The 25,189-nt window shown below is 40.7% G+C and overlaps 3 protein-coding genes across 10 annotated transcripts in view; 2 read left to right on the plus strand and 1 right to left on the minus strand.

Moving 5' to 3' along the window:
* Positions 1-230: 230 nt before the first annotated feature.
* LOC6549514 (arginine-hydroxylase NDUFAF5, mitochondrial) lies at positions 231-1,578 on the plus strand. 2 transcript variants are annotated; one of them, XM_001975660.3, is made up of 3 exons: positions 231-490; positions 564-819; positions 877-1,578. In XM_001975660.3, the coding sequence occupies exons 1-3, from the start codon at positions 354-356 to the stop codon at positions 1,483-1,485; spliced, it is 1,002 nt and encodes a 333-aa protein (XP_001975696.1). In that variant the 5' UTR covers positions 231-353; the 3' UTR covers positions 1,486-1,578. The 2 variants fall into 2 exon arrangements, with proteins under 2 accessions (XP_001975696.1, XP_015011649.1); XM_015156163.2 differs by lacking the exon at positions 231-490 and having other exon boundaries at positions 774-823.
* Positions 1,496-7,376, minus strand: LOC6549513 (USP6 N-terminal-like protein). Of its 6 annotated transcripts, none has more exons than XM_001975659.3 (7): positions 7,183-7,375; positions 6,323-6,624; positions 5,582-6,263; positions 5,140-5,525; positions 5,018-5,082; positions 2,719-2,824; positions 1,496-2,513 (listed from the first exon to the last, which is right to left on the minus strand). In XM_001975659.3, the coding sequence occupies exons 2-7, from the start codon at positions 6,472-6,474 to the stop codon at positions 2,447-2,449; spliced, it is 1,458 nt and encodes a 485-aa protein (XP_001975695.3). In that variant the 5' UTR covers positions 6,475-6,624; positions 7,183-7,375; the 3' UTR covers positions 1,496-2,446. The 6 variants fall into 6 exon arrangements, with proteins under 6 accessions (XP_001975695.3, XP_026836136.1, XP_026836135.1 ...); XM_026980335.1 differs by having other exon boundaries at positions 2,719-2,773; positions 6,739-7,375; XM_026980334.1 differs by having other exon boundaries at positions 6,739-7,375.
* A 333-nt stretch (positions 7,377-7,709) lies between these two features.
* LOC6549627 (neurogenic protein mastermind) overlaps positions 7,710-25,189 on the plus strand; it is a 67,128-nt gene continuing 49,648 nt past the window's right edge. Inside the window, exons 1-2 of one of the 2 annotated variants that reach the window (XM_026981213.1) lie at positions 7,711-8,062; positions 8,686-8,793. The gene's annotated coding sequence lies outside the window, so the exon portion shown is untranslated. Of the gene's footprint in view, positions 8,063-8,685; positions 8,794-25,189 lie in introns of both variants that reach the window. The other variant, XM_015156164.2, reaches the window with a different exon arrangement.

A 25,189-nucleotide genomic window follows, 5' to 3' on the forward strand; every position in this document is an offset into this window, starting at 1 on the left:
AATGTCTTAATGTCGCTCGTTTCCAGCACTGGCCAACAGCTGTTCGTTCGATACCCTCTCCTTTTATATTTCATTATAGATTAACACCTCGTTTGCTATAATTATTTTAATTAAATTATATGTGATAAATTATACAAAATTATTGAAAAATAAATAGTTGCATAAAACGTTCCACATAAAAACAAATCGAATACATTTACATTACTTTATCAAATAAAAATTTTAGGATCCACGATATCAAAGAGATGTTGTAGGGTATACCATCCTCGACTTTCAATAAAACATAATGTAATATTTTCATTTTGCCGTAGCCGGTTGCTTATTACAGCATTGATCTGATCCAAAGTCGGATTATGTTAAGAAAACTAACAAAACTGTCGACCTTAAAGGTCAGATGTGAACTCCGCGCCCTCTCCTCACTCACTCAAACCTCGCAAAACATATTCGACCGCAATGCCAAGAGATTACAAAAGGAAAGAGCCGCACTCAGGTGAGTTATTCTCGTCAGGATGGGAAACATACATATGTAGAAGACAGATCTAATGATTGTACAATGTATACAGCAAAGATGTTGGACTATACGATTACTTGAAAGAGGAGGTGGGCTTCCGCCTGGCCGACAGAGTATTCGACATTAAGCGGGAGTTCAAGGCGGCGGCGGACATCGGATGCAGTCGCGGCTATCTGTCAAGACACATCCTCGCGGAGAGCGTGGAGCAGCTGACGCTCACGGACACCAGTGCCACAATGCTGGAGCAGGCACAGGGCACTCCGGGTCTGAATATGGTGAAACTAGTGAAGGACGAGGAGCATCTGGATGTGGGTAATTAAGCTGCTTGGGTCAAGGTTGCAAGTGCTAATGAGAATCCCTTTCAGTTTGAGGACAACTCGTTGGATCTGGTCATCTCCAGCTTGAGCCTACACTGGGTGAATGATCTGCCAGGCTGCTTTTCCAGGATCAAGAGCAGTCTGAAACCGGATGGCGTCTTCATAGCCTCCATGTTTGGTGGAGACACTCTGTACGAGCTGCGCTCCTCGCTCCAACTGGCCGAGCTGGAGCGCAAAGGTGGCATATCCCCGCACATCTCGCCCTTCACTCAGATAAGGGATATTGGATCCCTGCTCAATCGCGCCGGCTTCACAATGCTGACCATAGACACGGATGAACTTGTCATCGGCTATCCCAGCATGTTCGAACTGATGTGGGATCTCAAGGGTATGGCGGAAAACAATGCGGCTTTCAACCGACCGGCTCATCTAAGTCGGGAAACGATGCTGGCGGCCAGTGCCATCTACCAGGAGCTCTATGCAAAGCCCAACGAGAAGGGCATACCCGCAACCTTCCAAATCATCTACTTTGTGGGCTGGAAACCCGGTCCCAATCAACCACAGCCCTTGGAGAGAGGAACAGGAGAGGTGTCGCTCAAGGATCTGGGGTCGATTATCGAAAAGGGCGGCAAGCTGGACACAAAAGCGGGGGATTGATAAGCTTAGCTTCAGTTGACAGTTTTATTTGGAGACGTTCTTGAACATAATTTAATTAAAATAAACATAATTCCTTTTGCTGAGAAACTTAAACTAGTGATTCATGTTTATGTAAAGTTCAATTATGAAATTAATGGTAAATACTCAATTCATTTATCAGTTTGTTCTGGTCGTGTACTGCTATGCTGGTATAACTATACATAAAACTAGCGTAATCATACGATTCTGTTATCTATAGCTTTCAATTAATATTTGGTTGCCTTTCGCCTTTACATTCGTTTGCATTTCATGGACGTAACTTTTTAACGTTGCTTTGTATTTTGTTTGGTACGTATATACAAGTACAATTTACAACAATTTCTATAATATATGCTTGAGTTGAATTCAATTTGCAATTAAATAGACTTCTAACCGCTTTGTAGTTGTATTAGATACGATTTGCTCTTGCTTAAATATTGTTCAATTAGCATTTTTGTGTATGTAATTCTCGATTGCTTTTATCAATTGTTTAACTCGTAACTGTTGTAAATTTAATTTGGCGCATCTAAGTCACTACCAAGTCGTGCCCCAAGCTTCCCGCGGCGTATGTACAAAGTGTGTGAGCTCTCTTATTCTCGAAGCTTGGTGATTGCTATTGCTGCACCTAAGGAAGGCCTAGCTGTAGTGTTTTCAGCGGTGCCTGGGCTTGAAGACTTAAGGCTAAGCAAAGGCAGACGACGGCGGGCATCAGGAACTAGGTAATCCCGCTCCGTTTCGCCGCCGCCTTTTGCTCTGCTAGTCATCCCAGCGCCAGCGGAGATCTCGGCGGCACGGGCGGCGGTGTGGGCGTAGCTCTGGGCGAGGATGTGGGGCTGACTCCCGATGCTCCTGCTACTGCTAATCCCGTAGTGGTGGCTGTGGTGAGAGTTTGGCGATTCTCTGCAGCTGCCTGCGCCGCAATGGACGCGGGCGGCAGTTGACGTCAGGTGCCCAAGAGCATCTCGCGCTGCGGAGTGTTCTGCAGCATGTTGGCGGTCCTCAGGTGAATACTGCAAAGGATGGGGTCGTAGAAGGTAAGCCTACCGATAGATGCTTTGAACGAGTAACAGTCAAAATAACATACAATAATCCGATGAAAATCATTTTTCTTTCCCTTAGCCTTTTATATATTAGAGTACATATTCTTATTTTCCTAGTCGTAAATCTTGTATACAACATTATTTTGACTGTAGCTGGCTGTGGATATCTACTCACTTATTGTCCTCCAGCGACATGGTCTCCGATGAGCCGTGCGAGGCAACTGAAGTACCTGCAAGCGAACTTCGTATTGAGTGCGAATCCTCGGGTACGGTAAGCGTAACTAATAAATTGCGTTTATGGGAATACGTTTTCGAGTTTTTCGTATTTTGTTCGATTTGGTTTGATCAATCCCAGTTCGTCGTGTTGCCAATGCGTTGGAAAAAAATTTGGTTTTTGGAAAATTGCATTTAGTTTTCAATTGTGCTTGTGATTGGTGGGAATGTGAAATTTTGGGTTAGCGGTGTTAGTGTTCTTGTGTTTGTTGTTTGTGAGGTGCAAATCGAGTGGAATGCTTCGTACTAATACTGTTTTCTTGGCCTGCAACATATCTTGCAGTACAACAATACATTAGGCTAATTGTGAAATCAACCATGCTGGCAAATGTGTTCTTTTCAGTACAAAATCATATTTATTTGTGTGGTACGTTCGCTATATGTATAATCATATAATTATTGGCTAATCAGATTACAACTACAATTTTGGCTTTAACATAAACTAAAGTTGAGTTTCTTTTGTAAGGCAAACATAAAGTAAATGCAAGAGCAAAACTTAAGTTACCTAATCAGTAGGCTAGTAGGTATATATAAGGAATTGTGGGTAAGAAGTTAGGCGGATAGCAATAAATATTAATCGTTGTACGTAGTTTCAAACGGAATAGTTGGAGTCTTAGGAGTTATCAGTTTTTGGAATATTAAGTTGAGACTCTCGGTTGGGTAATATCGGAGAGTGAGTGGACAAGAAAGAATGTGGGAAAAAACACTAAATATACACATCAATGAATGAATAACAATTCATGTTCCTGTCGGTTCGACAATACAAAAATTAAAGCTAAGTACATGTGGATATTACTAGCGAATTTTGAGGGGGGTTTTTTTTGGGGGTGGGTTGGGGGAAGGGGGAATTATTATTGGCATAGGCAAAACAGACATTAACTACATAAAGAAAGAATACGAAATACGAATCAACTAAGATTAAAGGCGTGTGTTCTCCACGCTCAGCGCATCATCGTCATCGTCATCCGCAGCATCCCGATGCCCGTCCATATGCCTGCCTCCGCCACCGTTTTGCAGGATATACACCACCTGGCTGCTTGGAGTCTTCGGATGCAGGGGCAGCTGCTGTCGCTGGAGCACTTCCAGTGCCTGATCCAGATCGAGGCGATTGCGACTGTCGCTATCGCTGCTAAAGCTGTGCCGCATGTGCTGCAGCCCATTGGGCAGAACTGGATGCGGATGCAGGTAGCTGAGATTGTGGATACTCTGGCTGCGGGCGGTATCTTGATCACTTTCGATAGTGGTCACCACAAATCCATTGCTGTACAGCGAGTAGCTGCTATTCGCCGGCGAGGTGGCTAAGCTAGTGATACTCTCAAACGTTTTCATTGAGTATCCATCACCTAGGAACAGAATTACAGAAGCGATTGCGAATTAGGTCAGGTCTGATTTCGGTTTTTGCAGCTCCGATTTGCCGGGAACACGCAGAAGCGGTGGCTTGTGATCGAAACGGATATATATGTACACGCAGCGGACAATGTTAGACAATGGTTACAAAATGGATCATCCGATTATATGAACGTCGTGGAGCGTATTTAATAAGCATGAACTGGTTTTGTGGTTGCCTTGGTTATTTGGCCCTTAAATGCTAATACTTTACATATACAGTTAGAATTAGTGCCCATTAGATCCGTTACGTCTAAAACTTGGTACTCCATCCAGAACCACTAATACTCGTCCCACTGTTTCGAACCATCCATTACATTACACAAACAAGAAATTCTCTTCTCAGCTCCCTCCAACGTGCAAAAGGTCAATATTAGCATATTATTCAATTAGTTTATTGCTTCGGCCAGCGAGTTGATGACGCATTTGGATTGGATTGCCAACGATGACTCGCTGAAAGTGGCTACGATCTTAATGTATACTCCAAAGAAAAACTATACATCGCTACTCAAACAAACGAATACATATGCCATAACATATTCTAAAACTAAACAGGACTTTGTACATAGGATTACATCTAGGTCAAAACCAATTGAAGTTCGTTTTGGGGAACTGCTCGTGTTTCGGTTTACATATACATGATATATACATACAATTTGTGATAAACTTGCACCACACAATACAAAGAAAAGAATTTTCAATTATAATTGCAGATTATAGTTACAGTCAGCAAGTGGGGTAAGTGGATTGTTTAAAGCAAGCATTAGGATTAGTAGATAAACAGTGTAAGGGCTTGTGTGTTACTCATGACTCACCCGTTGCGCACTCGGAAGTCTCGTAGGACACTGTGGACTGAACATCGATCGCGTTTTGTTCTTGCCTAAAAGCCAAACAAGTGTAATGAGTAAATCAAATGAACAACCCAAAGAGATCCCACCTTGATATCACATCTGTTATGACTTGCTTCTCCGCGTCTGTGTAATCATTGCGTCTGCGCCCGATCTTCTTCTCCATATCGGCCTCTACGAAGTCACCTAGTTTGCGGCTGGGGAACTCGTTTGACTTGGCTGGCGGCGGCACATCCAGCTTAAGGTCCTTTAGCTTCTTCATGACTCGTTCCAGGGCCTGAATGGCATCATCGTCGCTGTAGCCAAAGTTCTTGTGCAGCCGTACTTGCAAGTACTCAATGATGGCGTCCATGTCCTTGAGGCGCAACAGCTCGTCTTTGTGAAGGTACAGAATGGTGATGGCCATGGACAGAATGACCCGATCGCCGTCTAACATAAAAATATCCCACACGCGCAGACTTAAACTGAAAGGAACCTGCAGATCAGATCTATTAAGTATTTTTGTAATAAATACATCTTGTGTTTACATACGCGTTCCACGAAGACGACAAAAAACCACTTAATGGCGTACAGCAGGGCGTCAACGTTGTGTTTGGTAAAGTGCTTGTGTAGTTTTCGCATTATTTTCGACATGATGCGGTCGTGGTGATCGATGAATCGCGTCAGCTTCGGGAATCCCTCAATAAACAGTCCATGCATGCCGTATTTTTGGTCTGTTATCAGGGTATTTAATGCCCAAAAAGCCTCCTCCTCGTGCAAATAAAGCAACAGCACGCCAGCCACACAGGCCATGCCCTGGCAGTAGCCCAGTTCCGAGTTGTAGATGCTATAGGCGTTGAGCACATTGAATAGCGAGCACTGCTTTACGCTGTAGCGCTCGCGAAAGGCAAGATTGTCGCGAAACTGACGATTCACATCGGCATCGATCTGTCTCGTCTCCGTGGAGTATTTTCTGGCCAGCTCCAGCATTCGGAGGTAGACGCCAGCATTGTTTTTTATCGATTGCTGGATGTCGAGCAGCTTATTCCAGGCCACCATTCGCACGCGGTCCGGTATGCCCTTGTAGACGCGCTTGTGCAGCTTGTCCTGAGGCGGAGGCCACTGATTGAGCATCTTCATCCATTTTTTGTCCCGCTCCATTTCGATCTTATTGCGATGCACCTCCTGGGCATCCCGCGTCGACGGCAGCCGCGAGTCGTGCAAGAAGCCATATCTATGGGAAGACCAGTGGCATTATTGGGGTTTTCCTTACGAGTCACGGTTGTTACTCACTTGTCCGTCCTGTGGTAGATCTCAAAGGTGGGATTCTCCCAGGAATCCACCACATTGCTGGGATCCAGACCGAGTTCGTAGCGCCGGAATATATCCTCGCGCTCGTCCTCGGCTCGCTTGACCAGCGCCTCCTGCTGTTCGCCGTCCGTCATTTGGAGCAGGATATGGATTTGGCGGGTGGGGGAGGGGATCGGGGACAGGAGCAGGAGCCTGATCCGGAGGAGCAAGTGGCCAGAGCTGGTATCTCTGTGCTCTCAGTTGGGGAGCGGCTGCTTCTGAGCTGACTGGGCGATAGCGCGAAACTTTGATAAAAAATGGAATGGAAAAAATAACACAAAAACATTAACATGCGAAAGCGATCCACAATAACAACACTAGTATACTATGTAGCTGATGAGCGAATGACGCATACGAACATTAACTATTGTATATATGTGGACATATATATTCAAATGCAGTGAAATCAATTTGATCTTTGGTTTTTGGAGAAGGAGCGTGGCATAAATGACGTGATGTTTCACAGTGGTTCAGAGCAGCATCAAAACATAAAGCCATATAAGACTAGTCACTGATCTAGAAAAACGCCCCCTGCTCTGCGGCATGAGTAGGCCCGTAACGTATAGATCTGCTTGCGCCCCCGGGTTTTTGTCGCCTATTTTAATGCGAAAAGTGCAATCTTTATGCTTTATCGTTCACACACTTCCTGTTTTCGCTGCGATTTGTTGTATTTTGTCAACACAGACACATACGCACACACGTAACACACACACACGCTGAGGCGAGAGAGTGTTCTGGCTTTCACTGGCCACTCTCTCCGCGTCTCTGTGGTTAATTAGCCGCGCCGACTAACGTTTGTTTACCATTTAATTTTGATTTGCCAATTCTTATTATCCGCACTGATCGGTTGTGTTTGCTAACTAGTTTTTCACTATTTTAACTCGGCTGCATGTTTCCGATACATTTGGGGGGCGACTGAGTGTATGTGAGCGGGCAGTGCTGCCAGACTGATGCAACTGCCTCTGAACGAACCACCATACCAGGGATGCGAGCCAAAACTATTGCGATAAATTGGCGTATTGTTATACGAGCCTGGTGATCAAATGTATATATGTTTTAAAGTGCATAAGAATGTCGAGAAAAACAATTATTTGTATAATTGTATGTTAAAATTATGTATGTTAAATAAAATTATTATTTAAAACCCATTTAGCCACAGTATTAATGTTAGCCAGCATAAAAAAAATAAAACATTTGTAACAGACATTTCCATAACAAAATCAGTTTTTAATAATATAATATAATTTTTATAACCAAATAAGCAGTGGTGCCGGACATTCAAACCAAAAACATCGTAGGCAACAGAAGTATCAGTCATCGCTTGATCGATAGCGTTATCGATGTTTTCCCAGCCTTTGTTCCACCACGAGCGCCGCTCAAAACAACAAAAAAACAGCGGCAGTCGGACGCGGTTTTTAATGCCGAGCGCGGTTTCTTTGTTTTAGCGCTCGAAAATTGTCGAGAACTCTCGTAAAAAATACACTGTACCAAATAACTGAAAAGTGCATGCTAATTGAACAAACGAATGGCTTATATCAAAGTGAAAAGAAATCAAACATAACCGATTTTGTTGGCGTCGTTCTCTTATTTTCGTTCAGATACCGTGTTTAGTTTTTCCGGTTTTATGCTGACATATGAATAGAATAACAGTGAAAATTTCCAACAGTGTATTGTGAGATGAAAGTAAGCAAATAGTTAATATTATTTTTAACATAAAATGCAACCCTCATCAGCGTCCTTTGCAAAGGTGTGCGCTTATATACATATGTATATATATATATATATATATATATTTAAAAATCCTCTGCTCGACTCAAATTGAAAATAAACAATTTACAAACTGCAATTTTCTTTCGCAACACAAAATCCACAATCACTCACACGCACATATATATATATATATATATATATATATATATATTTGTGTGTGTGTGTGTGTGTGCGTGTGAGTGATTGTGGATTTTGTGTTGCGAAAGAAAATTGCAGTTTGTAAATTGTTTATTTTCAATTTGAGTCGAGCAGAGGATTTTTAAATTACAGCACTAGCATTTACCGTTAGGGCAAGAGTAAACACATTCAACATGTTGCAGTCACTAATAACTAAAACAAAAGCAAAGCGGATCACTCTCTTCTTCTTTCCCTTTTCTCATTTCTTTCTCGCGCTCTCACTCGCTCTCTCTGAGTTTTAAGTGTTTTTGCCGTGTTTTGTTTTGATTTTTGCGAAGGAGAGCGGAGAGTTTGTGCTCTTTTGATTGTTGTTGCATTGGCCAGCTAATAAAATTGTGCCGTTCTTGTTGTTGTTGCAGTTGGATTAAAATTCAAAGCATTTATCAGTGCTAAATTGAATGAACAACAAAAGTAAGGGCAAATCATAGGAAATCAAAATCAAGTTGGATTATCAGCACAGCTTCTGGGTAAGTAAGCTAATGCTCTTATCGCCTAATTAGTTAATAGCGTTTTATTTTTGTGTGGGTGGCTTTTTGCATTTCAAAACCAGTTCTATTTCGGGTTTTGAAATGCCTTTTTTCTTCTGATGTTGATAAGACCTTGAAGCGCTTTTCGTGTAGAACTTCGTATGATTGATGTTTTTATGCTTGAGGGAACTTGAGTCAAAGCTTGGCTTTTAAAAATGGAACAAGACCAGTTTTGTGAGGCTTTGAAATTGCCAAATAATTTCCTATGCCTAAACTGCAGTTTGTTGTGGTTGTTGCTATTGCTTTTTCTAGCATCGCCTAGAAAAAGAAAATGATGGATGCACATATCCCTTGCCGTCCCCCTCGCACATCAGAAGTTGTCGGTTGAGTTTTTCCATTTATTTGCCTTTGTCTTTGGACTGATGACTTTGTTTTTGCCCTGTATTTGATTCTCTCTCTCTCTCCCTCTCTCTCTGCTTCTTCTTCATCGTTGATCCTTTGATTTTGTCTGATCCTTGTAGGTAGAAACGATTGTGTGTAGGAGAGAACTACCGTTGTTTCGTTCTTTCCATCTATAAGATACTACAGTTTTCTGTTTCAAAACCAATTCGAGAAACCAATTCATCGATTAACTTTTAGGCTTACTCCATAGGCTTAAGTTCTTCTGGATATAATTCAATTTTTTAACAATAATTTGTTTAATTCCAGCATTCCAGATTATTTTGTTAGCGTTAATTTTTGATAAAACCAAAAACCGTACTATATATTAAAATTACGAATTTGTATTGCCCTTTATCTTGAGCTTTTGTAAAACTTTATAATAATAATGTCATAATAAGAGAGAAAGTTATTAGTCATGATTTTTTTGGTTAAAAACCCTTAAATTATTTTACCGCATTCAGCATTTGTCTTTTGAATAATCTCCTAACCAATATCATATGCATTCCAACAGAATAGCGATGAAGGGAATGCATTTAAGCACAATACCTGGCATACACGACATTTAAAATGCTTTTCATCACTTGATAAACAGTATTATTTGTCTTTCCTTTTTTTTACATACATGTATCTCCCTCTGTTTACCGTCGTTTGTCGTGCCCCCGTCTTCGCATATGTACGTCTTCGAGTGGTCTAACATGTAATGTATGCCTCGTCTTTAGTTTCTTGTTCGGTTCGTCTTTGAGACACCGGAAGTTGTTGCTAGGCTGAAAAAGTTGTGTGTGTTTTTCAGCAGTGTCTCCCCAGCTGTATCTTTATCTCCCTCTGCAGCCGTATATCCATCTCTATCGACGGGCAAGTGGCGCGTGTGAATGACCCAATTAAGCTGAAGATAACCCGGCCTAAGCTTCGACTTCGTAGGTGGCTTAAAACAACTCGGTTGGCCAAGAAGAAGCGGCCCCAGAACCTGCCAGACGAACATACTTACTATGGCACAACAAAAAAGAGTTCACATCGAATATATCGAATGCGAAGTTTGAACTGTAAACAGGTTTACTTGGCCTCACCTCGCTTCGTCTGCTGCAGTTGGTAGCTACAGGTTTTCCTCTTTACCGCGAACTGCTGCCCGTGGAATTTTCTGTAACGAATTTGTTTCATTTGTTGAACCCGTAGTTTACGTAAACACAAACTTTCTATCAATGATATGAAATTTTTATTATTTTGTAAAAATGTAAAAGTTTTAACTAAAAGTAAAAACTAAACTAAAAGTTTTAACTAAAGTAAAAGTAACTAACATATATTCAGTTTTAAATTCTACAAATTCCATTCCGGGTGTGAAATTATATGTATATACATTCTTACCTATTCTGGATTTGAATCAACAATATTAAGATAAGCCTTGATATTATTAAAAAATACCTCAATTATGCAGTAAACTTCAATATAATATATTTCACATTTTTATATTAAAGATAAACTTCTTCAGTTAAAAGCTGTTGTAAAGTAATTAAAATGAAATTTTGAACTATCTAATTTATAAGGAAGTTTTTTAGGGTTCTTTTCTTCAAAACGAAAATATGCAGTAATAGCGGTTTCAGTTAACAACACTTCACTGTACTTGGTTTTGTGTGGTGCTTTATTTTGTCAGGCCAAACTCCTTTTCAGCATTTTTGTATTAAATATTTCGCACCATGTTCTGCATTTATTCGGATACAAGAGATCTCCCGAGGCTCCAGTCTTCAACTCCATCTCCTTCTGTGCGTCTCCCATCTCTGTCCGACGCTCTGTTGCCATCCTTTTCTGTGGCATATTTTGTCGTTGAGTCAGTTGGGGTCAATGCTGCTGCTCAACTTAACTCTTTGCTCACTCAACTCACTTTGCTCGATGGCCAAAACAGGTTTCCGCTTTGGCTGAGCTTTTGTTGTACGCTTTTTTTTCGGGTTTTTCTCCTGTGCAGCAGCGCGGCCTCACCCACAGTTTGTTGTTTTATTTTTCGTTTTGTGTGCTTGGGTTTGGGTCCAATACCCAATATATCTGGATTCCCAACCCTCGAGTGAAACATCCCTGCTGCCACAAAACAGCCCTCAAAAGCGGGCAATCGCAACCTGAGACACTGGGAATGCGAGTGCAGATGGAACTTGGGAATCGCATTTTGGGGGGTTTGGCGATGGGACTCCTCTTTCGGATGGAGCTGCAGCTGGAGAGTCCCGAAGGTGGATGCCCCATTCCAGGTGTTCGGTCGCTGCATTGTAGCAGGCGCTCAGCTGCATTAACCGCACGATTGTGCAGTGGTCGCATGTTGCAAGTTGTTGCACCAGCAACACTCCAGCGAATCTTTCGCGAAAGCCCGAGACGCAGACACAGACAACGGCGACGGCGACGGCGAGGGCGAGGGCGACTGGCATTTCTGCACCGGTTTTCCAGGCATTTTCCCCCATTCGCATTGGCCGCCTATGCTTTCTTCCTTATCGCCTGTTTCGCTGCTGCCACAACGTGCTGCTGTTGCCGCTGTACATGTTGCCGCTGTTGCTGCCACTGAATGTCTTACTGCTGCTGCTGTAAATGTTGCCGCGGATGTTGCTGCTGCGGCAACATTCGCGGTGGCAGCTGCACTTGCTGCCCGACCAAAGATGCGGATATCAATTTACTTAAACATTTCTGGCCCCTGGTAATGAAAATTTTATTTGAAATTGATAGCCGGGAAATACATTTCTTCAAATTTCCTATAAACTTAACATTTGTTTTTGTTGTTTTTTTAAGTTCGTAACCAAGTTAAGTCAAACATTTAATATAATTACTTACACTTGGAAACATTTACTAATATGTCGATATCAATTTATTAACGATACCTTTAATTAGTAAAGAAATAATTAGTAAAAAATAATACAAACTTCAGTATAGATCCAAAAACATCTGTAGACAAACATAAAAACAAATTTCTACAAGCATTGAGAAATCATAAAGTTAATCAATTGACAAAAAACTATAATATAGAAGGATTACTTGACGAAAGAAAACCTATTAATAAAACCTATTCAACTCAAGTTTAAACTTTAAGGCCGCACATTCTGCTGTATAAAATAATCTTGAGATGTTTTTGAACATGAGGCATCGCTCCCATTCGAAAACCAATCGCAAGCAGTGCGATCAAGCAGACTCCAGTGGATTGTGGACAGAGTGTGTTTGCGTTTGCCTTAATCAGCAGAAAATCATATGCGAAATGTACGATACAGATGTGCCCATATACACATCTAGCCATAGCGCTCTTTATGTAGAGCCCCTTAGCTCTAGAGTCTAGACTCTAGAGTCTAGACCACATAAACGCGTATCGATGGCGACGAAATGTGTACATCGCACATGAACGAACGGGGCGAGTATGTACAGTTTAAGAGAGCGAGGCAATACGAAATATAAACAAATAATTAACTGACATATCCGTATGCTTATCGCGCAACAAACCGCAGCAGCAGCAACAACAGCAGAGCCAACAGCAACGGCAGAAGCACAGATACAGATACATCAGATACAGATACGGACACGGATTCAGATACAGGCACACTTTTGGGGCGAGAGCGACTCTGAAATTTGTTTCTGACAAAATGCCATAATGAACGTGCTGAGTGGCGTCGCGGAACCAGATACTCATGCCCAGATACTCGTACGTCCACGTCCGAAAAACCCGAGAGATACTCTCGTAGTCGTACTCGTACTCGTATTTGTACTTGCTCGCCGTTTTCCGTTGTACTTGCGTCGCGGCAGCGGCAACAACATGAACAGAATGTATCTACAACATCAAACGTGCGTTGCCTTTTGTCGTAGTATAAATTCATTTGAGATTCTCTGCTTTTTTCGGGTTAATATAAATCAGTTTTTCAGTTCGGGTGCCGAGTGAAGAATCGAAAATCTGCCGGCACGCTTACGCATCTGCCAGATACTCTGCTCTGTTCAGCTCTGCTTAAGATACTTTCCGGTCCGTTAGTTAGGCAATCTTCCGCATCAGGCAGAAATAAAAGTACAACAAATTCGTATAAAAAGGGGTGGCTGTGGGTGGTGGTTTTCATTTGTGCTAGCCTAATCGAAAAGTCGCCCATCTCATTACATTCATTTGTTTGCCTTTTCAGTTGGCCCTCACATGCTAATTGGTTAAACTGCTGTTTTGGCCGGCCCTGTTTGTTGTTGTCGCCTTAGTTGGCCAAGTCGAATGCATTTTTAATTAGCTCCCAGCCAAAGCAGAAACCGTCGAAATCAAACCAAAGCAGTTGGCTGTTAACCTGTTAACTTGGCTCGCCGCTTTTTCTACTCCTGATGCTTTTGTTGGTTCAATATGACGCGTGGGAATTTGTTTTTTCACTTTCTGTTTTAATACTCTACTAATATTTAAATAAATTATTAAAGTTTGTTAACTCAACATCCAATTAAAGTATTTTTAAAATGCTTCATCTTGTTTATATTATAAACTTTCAGTGCCTAATTATACTCCATAAACAAGGATTTTAGTTAAGCTTACTTGTTAGCCATTTTACTGTCAGAGCAATGCAAAGTCGCCATAACAGTTGTCTTTCTTTGTTTTACAACAAATCAGAGGCAGTGATTATCGGATTTTTATATAAAATTTATTTAAATTTTGTGTCTAAACATATTCTCTTTCTCGCATCGCCTCGACATCAAATTTCCTGCACATATGGACCGCATAAACACGTATGTAGATATATGTGTACGCCGATTGTCTGTATAGTATATAAATAAACATTTTTATAGATTTCGAATTGGCTTTGGCAAATAAACTGGTTTAAAACATCTGGCAACAATTGTAGATCCATAAAATGCCGTGATACTTTCGATTGTGACGGTGGGAGCGGTGGAAACAGCGAGTGAAACCACGAAGAATAGAGTCAATTTTTGAGATTCCTTATAAATGCACTCATTAAGTTCACTTGGCATAGCCATAGCCATAATTACTATGCCCGCCTAAATCCGCAGCGGCCTCTTCACTCGGCCGGGTTTGTGTTAGTTAGGTCGCCCTGTGGCTGAATTAGACTTTCACTTTTTTTCGTGCTTTTGTTTCAAAGAAACAATTTTGTGTTGCCTTCTTATTGTTTGTTGTTTGCGCTGCGCCGCTTCTCTGATATCGAAATTACGTAAAGATGAATGGCCGCCCATTGTCTGGCCCACGGAATTTTGAACGCGGGTGGGAGAGGTCGTTGATCGGGCAGATATAGCGGGGATAACTGAGGTATCTGGCGGGGATCTGTCGCAACCCACAAACTGGTAGTCATCTTGTTGAATATGCAATGCGAGCGTTTCAGGTAATGAGATCCGTCTTCGATTCATCTTGGGGCCAGTTGGAATCAAGACCCCCCGTTTTTGGGGTCGTACGATCCGCTTCGGGAGAATGGAACCGATAAGGGAATATATTCTATATGCGCATGTATAAACAATCCAGTACTGAAATCTATTTATGTAGTGGCACACTTATACAGCGATTGTCTATAAGTACCAATTTATGGGTACATACGATTTGGGGAGACTTGTAAAATGGCTCTGCAGTCGTAAATATTCACTGTTCCTTAATTTCAACAAAATTTACCTCATGCTGAAGTAAATGCAATGCAAACTTCATAGTTTGAAGATTCAACTTTTAATAACTGAATGGAGAAAGCAATAAACATATCAACTGATTTCAATGAACACTTACCAGTAGCTTAAGTAATTTTAATTGAAATCAATAATCATTATGGTAGAATAGGTACCAAACCACTTGAAACACGTTACTTCAGTTAGCAAATAGCCGTATCTATTAAATATCCTTTACATGACGGAAAATCGACCTTAGTCATGCAAAGCATTATTTGTCTAAGCAGGAAAATCACTTTCCATACATGTATTCATGTGCACATGTACATATGTATGTAATATATATAAGGAGCAATCTGGGATTCTTGGAGAACAAAAGCAAAGTTCAGAATTGCCTGCCGAATGTCACATTCAATTAATGTTTGATGATTGCCTTCCGATAGCGTTTCAATTGATGTCAGTTGTCAACATAATTAATTGCGTGTACACCTTTGCAAACACACGCACATATGGCTCGAAATTGAGGTGAGAAAGAGACTCGATTGACAGTGGCAAACTGCAAAGGAAATATGAACACTGAGAGAAAAGCTGGTGCTATAACTGTAACCAAAGTCATGCCACATTGCTAATCGGATTGCATTTAAATGGTGTAACTTCAGTTAGTAAATACATGATCGCTTAACTTCATTTAGTTTCGTTAATAACAAAAGTAAAGCAATTAGTGGTACAAATGTATCAATGTAGAACACATTGATTTCTCTGTGTGCATTGATCTCTGCTACCCCTTACAGTTTCTCGGGCTAACTAAACTCGGTTTCGAATCAATCAAGGCTAAAACCTGGCCACACACACATCAACGTCCGCAGAGCCATCGTTTCAGATTTCATAGGAAAATGCTTTTGGGTGGGAAACGCAACGTCAACAATAATATCATGTAGATGGAGGAAGGGGATAAGAAAAGACCGTAACGAAAATGGAAGTCAATTTATTAACTAAAAAAGAAGTCATGGAAAACTGGACAACCGAAAGAGACCGCCTGTGTGCTTGTGTGTGTGTTTATGGAAAGGGTGTGCGTGTGTCGGCAAATTTTTTGTTTTGTCTGCCGTTGGGTTGTCAACGTTAATTAATCAATCATTCTACGAAATCTTGACTTGAACATTAATCATTTAAAATCACAAACTTTAAATTGGGATGCGGGGAAAACAGAATGTTTTGGGGAAACACTCAACTTTTGCGAAAATCAAATTGCCTGGAAAAAGGGTGAAAAAGGTGGAGAATATGTTGAATATGAAATTTGCTAGACTGAAAGAGCCCTATCTCTGTTTGGCTTGTTTTTGTTTGGTATTCTTTACTTGATTTTATACCCGGCACACGAACATTACGAAGGGTATAATGTTTTTGCGTTAGAGAGAAAGAACTCGTGATTGATCATTAAAATCAATCAGATTAAACATCGATAATAAAATGTAATCAGTATTAACTAAAGTAAAGAAAGTTGAAGGTATGCTCTTATAATCATGACAAGTTCTTTAAAATTTAGTGGTAGTAAAATGTGCTCCCCTAATTCTAAATGGCTTAGTTCAAAATTCCGAATGCACTTTTTATACTTTTGCCATTACGTTTTTAGTGAGAGAAGATTCTAAAAGAACTGCGTTGCAAACTGTCAGTAACTAGCGGGTATCTCCTTCGTCTAAGCTGCGTCTGGAAGCTTTCATTCTTGTTTTTTATGATTATTATTCTTTTTTGCCACTCAACACGTTTTCTGGTTCTTTCTTTAGGTGTATGGGTGTGTGCTTGAGCATGCGGCCGCACTTGTGCCACGTACAACAAGAACAACAACCATACCAGCGAGGAAAGTTCATTTGAATGCTTTTCTTTTATGCCCCGCGAGATACACAAAATAATCACACAACAATTTTGTTCCTGCCACTTGAGCATATTCTTTAAAATGGTTTTCCAACAGTTTCCCTCCAAAAATAAAATATACGAAAGGATTAATGGGGAAAATAACTCCTTGATCTCACAGCAAGATTTCCACTTGGTTTTAATTGGGCCTTTTTAATGGGAACCTGCAGCCACTTGATTCATTACATATTTATGGCCGGACTCCTCATACCCTTGTACATTTGCATTTCCAAGAAAATGAATTCTGCTAAAAGATTGGCATAGGAAATTTCCATTTCCAAGATTGTCAATTTATGGGGCAGTTGGGAGGTGCGAACAGGTCTTGAGACACAATGATCGAAATGTCAATACACTTTTCTCACTTATTATGGAAAGTTTGCTTATCTTTATTTGTGCGTACTTTGTAGGCATAATATTATAATATTCTTTGTGTGAAGCACGTGGAATTTACTGTTCATTACTTTATTGAGTCGTTGGAATGATGCGGAGATATCCAAATCATTGTTTTGACCATAATTATCTATATGTTTGTCTAGCCTAAAATTGAGTCATTGAATTAAAGTTTCTATTTAAGAAATTATCTCTGGAAATTATTGAAAGTACTGATATGCTACAAAGTAATAAAACAGTTTGGATTTTTAATTTTTTTAGATTTTGTTTTAAATTAGTTAGTTTTTCATGTTTTATATTAACCATCATTTAGTTTCTTTTTGTATTGCAATTGACTAACACCAATTAATAAGTATGGATAACTGTTTTGATTATAATTGAATAACATTCTGTGCAGGATAAAGATATCTGCTAGATATTGCACTCACATAGATACATTCGCATCACTCATGGAGTTTTTGGATGGTCAGGGGGTTACGTTGGTTTTGTAGGGCGCATAGGGGTGGTGGAGGGGGTGGCTGATGCTGCGCTATTGTTGCTGTTGTTGCTCGCTTTTGTCGGCGACTGCCGTCCGAGCGGCCTGCATGTGTCACACTGTACACACTGTACATCGCTCTCTTTGTTGCATGGGTATTGGTAGTGCAACGACCTGTGACAAAAAGCCAACAACAACGTAGGCAGCAGCAGCGCAGGAACATCAGCAGCGGCAGCAACAACAGCGACAGCAACAACAGCAGCAGCAACAACAACAGCAGCCACAACAACAACAACAGCAGCAAGAAGAGACCACAGGAACTACAGCAACAACAATAACAACGTGTGACGCAGGGATGTTGTTACGTGCAGAGAGAACAAAAGAGAGAGCGAGACACAGCGCGAACAGAGCGAGAGAGAGCGCGTTTTGGGGTACAGCTGTTAACGAAACTCCCACGCTGCCGCCTCTGCTGCTGCGCAGCTGCTGCGCTGCCGGCGTCGCTGTTTTGTTGGACATTTTTGTGCGGCTTCCCTTCGATTTTTGTTGCTGTCATCGGTTTTTTAAAAAATGGGGTCGAACTTCTTTAGCTAAAAACAAATATATATTCACACACAAGGATCACTGTTTTCTAACCTAAACACCGACGAATTATTATAATTTAATACACAAATCAGACTTTGAAAACTAGGTATTGCCTAAATGATGAAATACGATGATAAACTAAAGCATGTAGCTTGCAATGAAGCATGAAACATTTTGATCCTTATGCATGACGCAAACTTGAAAAGAAGTTATAATTAGGGATTACCCACTGATGATGAGAAATGTTTTCCCTGAAATTGCTTTTGTTGTGTACACAAGACCAAGGGAAAACAGGTTGCCAAGAAGAAAGAGATGGGAAATGCTGAGCGGGAGGGCGATATGAAGCTGCATGCTGATGGACTGAACTTCATTAATTAGCCTCGTGAAATGCGCCATGCCTTAATTACTGGGTCAAACATTGTATCTGTGTGTTTGCATCTTGTATCTCAGCGGTTGTGTGCGTGTGTGTGTGTGTGCATTTCCGGGCACTCGAACATCTCGTTTAGTTCCAATTTGTTCAAATACAAACGCCACTCGCAGCATGAATTAATTAACGTTAATCAACTTTCGCGCCCATAAAACAAAATAAATAGAAAACTAGAAAATGTTTTGTGGGCACGAGACTGTCTAAATGGCATTTCGTACTTGGAAATCATCTGATACATGTATTAGTAAGAGTGGAATTGGCCATATTTATTAATTAATTAATATGTTGGATGTTCTCTAATTCGTACCTTTAAGCCCAAAGTTGTGAAAAGAAAATAATGAAAGTTCGAAGTTATTGTCTAAGAAGGAAATGCAATTCTATAATGTTAATTATAAACATTTTTTATGTTTTTTTTATTCTACTTAATGTGGAAATCTTTTACAGTTGGTATTTTTAATGCTATTTATGAAAACTAGTGGATATAACTTTTCAAGTTATTCCACCAGTTAAATGTTATAATTTTATTTGTTTTCAGCTCATCGCTTGGCGACAATTTCATGGCTTTCAGCCATCGTCACGTGTAGCTCATAAATATTTAAGCGCAATATAAAAGAGGATTTGGGGAGTGGAGAGGGGGGCAGATGGGTAAAGCAGAGACCGGACCCCGTTTAATTTTTTATTTGTTTTCTTTTTTTATAGTTTTCCGCGCGCTGTTTGTTAATTTAGCAAAAAGCATTGCGAAACGACAGACAATTTAAGACTTCATTAGCAGGCCAGGCGAATGAGGGGTTAATTCTGGGGCACAGAATGAAGGGACGAGTGGTAGGGATGGAACCGGAAGAGCAATTGTGGGTTCGACTTGGAGGATATCAGGAGGACAGGCTATCTTTTTCTGTCTGCCTCGTTCCGCACTGAGTCCTTTCGCGGATTACTCGCACCTGCTCAGGTACATTTACATTTAAGTACCAACATACAAAAATGTATGTTTGCCAAAGTCCTCAAGAGCACTTCAAAATATGGCATATCCTTGCGAAGAACCGGAATTCTACTGCGGACGCTACTCAAGATACTTTGTAGATAACTGATCAAAGTAAAAGCATTTCGTTTTATTGCACAGCATTTTCAAGCACTTTACAAAATAATGCAAAGGCTTCAAGGGCTGACATCCAATAATCGAGTTTATATATACATATGGGTATTTACTTTTTAACCCCATAAACGTATTGAATAATTTTGAAACGTTCGAAAAGTGGTACGCTCTTCGGCAATCGTGTGGCATGAAAACACAGAAATAGAAAATTAATTAAAGTTGGCAGGCAGTCAGGCATTTATTCATTGTCCTATTCATTTTATGCGTTTTCCGTCCTTTCCGACCGTGGAAAGTCACCCCTGCGAGCAGAAGATTCGAGCGGCAGAAAGCAGAAGAGCCTCAGCGAGTGGTTGCCCGTTAAATTGTTGTACAACATGGGTTAAATGGGTGCAGGCAGCTGTGCGGAGACGGGTTCCAGCGAGTCGAGAGGAATGCGTCCCTATATGAAACCTAGCTGGGCAAACACAAATTCAAAGCACTAACCATCGAGAACTACTGGAACTTTGTGCTATAAGCAATTTAGCAATTAATTCGCAGAGTCCACGTTCCCATTTGATAACAGCATAATTATGAATAAACATAACAACCCCTTGATAACCCCTTATCAAATTATAATTTTAAGTCAGCACATAGCTTTCGCAAACATTGAAAATTTTTCTTGTTTAAACAGACCGTAATAATGATAAACTCTTTAGTTATTGAAGATTATATATTGTACTTTGGATTTGTGTCACTACTTAGTTTACTGTCGAGTTAAAAACCACATGAATCCTTAGAACGCTTTGAAGTATCTTAGGTCTTTAGTAACTCCCCGGCATGTTCGAGAAATCGCTCAGTTGTAGTTGGGGCTCTTGGAGATTGGGAGCTCAGAAGGAGTAGCCATTCAGTGGTCTTCTCTTTTTCCTCGACTACTTTTTGTGCTAGTTTGAGCAACCGGTTCCATTGCCGTTGTGGCTTGTATTTCGTATTGTGTTGTTGCCTTATTGCGAATTTTCCTTGTTCATGAGAGTGTGTATGTATGTGTATGTGTGTGTGTTGTATGTTGTGTATCCCGCTGGTGGGGCACTTGCCACTTTAGCATTTTACCACTGTACCAGCAGGCTGGATTTTCTGAGCGCCGCATCGCTGGTGGCATGGAACAACAACAGTGGCGCCCTCTGCAATGTTGCAGCAGCATCGACGATAATGTTGCATGTTGCAGCTGTTGCAAGATATCCCGACACCTCCACTCAGCCCCACCATGCCTTACTCTACGAAAAATCGCACGACATCTGTTTCGGGACCTGTTGTTGCTGCGATTGCTGTTTGATGTTGCTGGAGGCGAAGTTGCTGTTGCTGCTGCTGATGTGTTGCTGTTGTTGCTGCAGCTGCAGCTGGCCAACAATTTGCATCTACTTGTGGGCTTTCCTCGATTTTTATTTATATATCATGGCAAATGCTTGCGGTTTCGCCCTGCGTGTGAACTGAAATCCTGCAATTCAATGTGTTATCTTCTTTTCGAAATGATATTGAATCAGAATTTAGCTGAGCAAAGTAAAGCCAGAGATGCTACTTCCGGTTATATGGAGCTGCTTGGGTAAATGAAATACTTTCGCACATTTTCTTATCAATTTGTACATTTCGAGTCGTATTTCATTTCAAGCACGTTTGCAAAATTAAAGATTATTTTCTGGCCTAAGATTATATTACTATTAAATTATAAGAAACTTGAAGCTTAAACTTATAAAGAACGATTACAAATAATCCAATTAGCGTAAGTAATAATCATAAAATACATAAAATAAAAAAAAATAAAAATACAGTATACAATATAGCTTATTTTGTTTGCTTAATAAGAACCCTAAATGATATTTAATAACTTTAACAGCTTGACCATAAATCGGTAAAATTGCGCAATTTATGGGAAAGCCAATAGCTAAATATAGCTGGATAAATATAGTACACGATTGGAGTTTTCCACAAGGCGCATGTGCGGAGACAATCAAGTTAATTGCACAGAGATGTTGGTTCTCTACTTTCCACCCAAGCACCACCCCCTTTTCGAATATCTACCCCTCCGCACCGCCCCGCCCGTCCCATCCCCTACGAAAGCAGCATACCCATCTACTTTTCTCGGGCGCTTTCTGCGGTTTGGCTTCAAAATTTTCCTCGATTTTCCCTCAGTCAGCCGCTCGCCTTTGTCCCGGCCGGATGGCTTGGATTTTGGCCCGGACATCCAGGGGGGCGGCACTCCGAATTTCGGAGGCGTGGCTCTGGGCGGAAAATTTGTGCGAGCTGTGTGCTTGCACGGCTATTCGATGGTTTTTGGCTCGAAAAGCGGATCTTTCTCGCAATTCGGATTAGGCGCCCAGCGCTGCCGAGCCATAGAGGCATAGAGAAAGAGAGCTTTTCCAGGCCAGCCAGACGAAAAGTGGAAAGTCCGCCTTGGCTTTTCAGCCCCAGCTTGGCTTTGCTTTCTCCGGCTGCTTGCAGCCTGTTAGTTTCCGATAAAATTGACTTTTTGTCGCCGCCGTCGTTTGTCGTTCTCTTTGTGTTGCGTTTGTCGTTAGTCGTTGGTTGTTAGTAACTTGGCTAGTTAGTTGGCTTGTCGCTTTCGTCACTGGAGGCGGCACCATTTTGTTTGGCGTCGGTTTCTCATGGGCCAACAGACGTTTCAGCCAGCCGACGACTTTCAACCATCTTCGCCGCTTCTCCATTTGCAATAAAATGTATCTTCTCGCCGGTCGTCGCGTTTAAAACCGCATTTTTTCGGCTTGCGATTGGAAACGCGAGCGTTTTTTGCAGCTAACAAATTAATTCATTAATTCCAATGCTGACGGACGTTTTATGATCAGATAATCAGATATAATAGTACTGCATAGAATTATACAAGCTTCGATGCTTACGTCAATTTATTATTAAAATGCAAATGCCATAAATAATAATACTATTTGTGGCTAAATGTTGAAAAAGATGTATTGTTTATATCCTTGTTTACTTTTATTGATAAATAATATAAAACCCATCTCCAACTCCACCAATACTACTTTGGTTTAAAATACATGATTACTTCTCGAGTTTCAACAACTTATTTTCTGTACACTTGTTTGAATAATTACAATCTGTTTTAAAATTCCTTATGCATGTGGTTCAATTATTAGAACATCTAACTTTGTCTTACTTATTATTACATTTCATAAAAATGCTATAAATGGTTTTGTGAATCAAATTTGAATTCCAATTTCTATGTACAAATAGTTTTCTGTGGAGCTCACAGCATATTCTCACACACACAGACAAACACTTGCGCATGCAGACAAAATAAAATAGTTCGCTCGCTCTCATCGCTCTTCCTCTCGCAGGCAGTACCATTTTGAGCACTACAGCGGCGGCTAAAAACGCACCGGAATCGCGCTGCTGCCGCCGCTGGGCGCCTGTTCGTTTTTGCGATAGACGCGCGACGTAAGTCGCCGCCGTTTCACTTCTGGCTGTGTTTCGGATTCAATGCGATTCCGCATCAAATGCCGCACGCTGTTTTTCAGTTTTGGGCGCTGCGAGAAACGCGAGACGGACTACCGTCCGTTTCTGTCGCGTTTCTGTCGTCGCCGGCGATTTTTTTAATTCGCGCCGATTTTGCAATGTTTTCGTGTCCGCCGGTCGATGTTAAAGTCCCACGGAAGCTTTAACAGTGGAGTCTCGTGTTTTTCTCTCTCACTGTAAAACTGCTACTGTTTCTGTGTGTGTATACAAATGTAGTGCTCTCTTTTGTTGGCGCTCTATTTGGAATTGAGATCATTGGGTAAAAATCTGTGAGATAAAATTGTACTGGATTTAGTTTCCAATTTGAGGGGCATTGTATGCTGAAGATGATTTAGTATGATTTAATGAAAGCACATATGGATTAAAACAATTTTTTTTAGATCTAATGTATTATGTTTTCGTTAGAATACTTGGTAATGTTTTTATAAAATTATACAATACTTCTTTAAAATGTTTTTTTCATATGCAATTTGCGTTCCACTGTACCTAGAAATATGTTGCTGTGACACCGAATCACTTCTCAGTTTTTCCCCATAAGTTATCTCACTCGCCTTAAATCGTAATAAAATGTTAATGTCGAGGCATTAACAAAAATAATCATAAGGTTCATAAAGTTGTTGCTTCTCAAGAAAGTGCTTTCTCTAAAGAATTTATGTGGATACAAATTTTATGGCTCCTATCGGTTTTCTCCTGCGCTCCCAATGAAAACGATTTTCCGCAACTCGCGGCCGAAAATTAATGATGTCCCAAGAATACCTTTATTAAACAATTCCAATCCCCTTAGGAATTGTCCGGCTTTTGATAATTTTACTTGTTTCCCCAAGACGAAACTCTTATTATCTTGCTATCACTTGAGAATTTGATTTCATATGAAACGAATTTAATTTTATATTTAAGTTTAAATCTAAACCCTGCCATGACATAAAAATTAAATACTTATATATTAATACATAATTTCTTAAAAATCCCATTGATTCATTTATGAGTTGTTTCCGCTGATTTCAATTTTCTGTAAATGAGAAGCGTTTCGTGATTACGTGTGTTTTCGTCTTATTTAGCTGCCTTTCCGTTCTATATGACACCTACCCCAATGGGTTAACGGAGTTTTGTTTTTTAATTAAACCCAGTAGCGATAACAATAGCAACATTAGCAAAGAATAGCAAACAAATCGCTCTTCTATAAATCGCTGACCTTTTTTTTTCTTCCGAGTGTCGTGAGATTTCGTCGTTGCTCTTTCACTCAGTTACTCTATCACTCAATTGCGCTCACTCGCTTACAACATTGTTCAGTACACTCCATAACATAACTTGCTTTCTCGCGCACTGCCACTCTCACCTGCTGAGAGGCAACGGCCCTGCTGTCTCGCTCATTCGCACTCGCCAGTTGCCTTCTCGCTCCCCCAGCCACCCACTCTCCCATCCGGCCGCTTTCTCCGTCTGCATTTGCTGTTCGCCTGCTATTCGGTTCGGCCGAACCGCCGTTCGCTTGTATGCGAGTGGATTATTGTTTTTGTTTCGAACGCGAGTAAAATCGCGCTGGCGTTTCCAAAGGTTCCCGATTTTTCGACTTGAACTAACGGCCCAAAACCAGTTTCCATTGCAGCCGAGGAGTTTGGGCTTTAGGGTCTTGGCTTAGCCTTCTCATCTCGCCTCTTGTTTACAGCTTAATTTGCCTGCATCACCCCGATGGTTCCACCCCCTTTCATCCACGTGCCGCTCAGCCTATACAGGCAGACTTCCATAAGTGGGACACCGGGAAAAACTTCTATTGTATTTCATTGAAAACCTAAAACTTAAAAAAATTAAAATATAATTTTGATTTCTTTTGACTGGAATAATTCTTTTAAAGCATTTTAAAATACTATGATGTATAGATATAACGCTTTAAGTTATTTAAAAAGGCTTTAAGGCTTATTTAAAAACTTTGCTGAGTTAGTCTTAAAGAAGGAATGTTTTAAAAACTTGATATTAAAGATAAGATAGCGAAAACTGAAAG

This window comes from Drosophila erecta, unplaced genomic scaffold (genome assembly GCF_003286155.1).
Source record: "Drosophila erecta strain 14021-0224.00,06,07 unplaced genomic scaffold, DereRS2 tig00000092-arrow-pilon, whole genome shotgun sequence".
In the NCBI taxonomy this organism is placed as follows: domain Eukaryota; kingdom Metazoa; phylum Arthropoda; class Insecta; order Diptera; family Drosophilidae; genus Drosophila; species Drosophila erecta.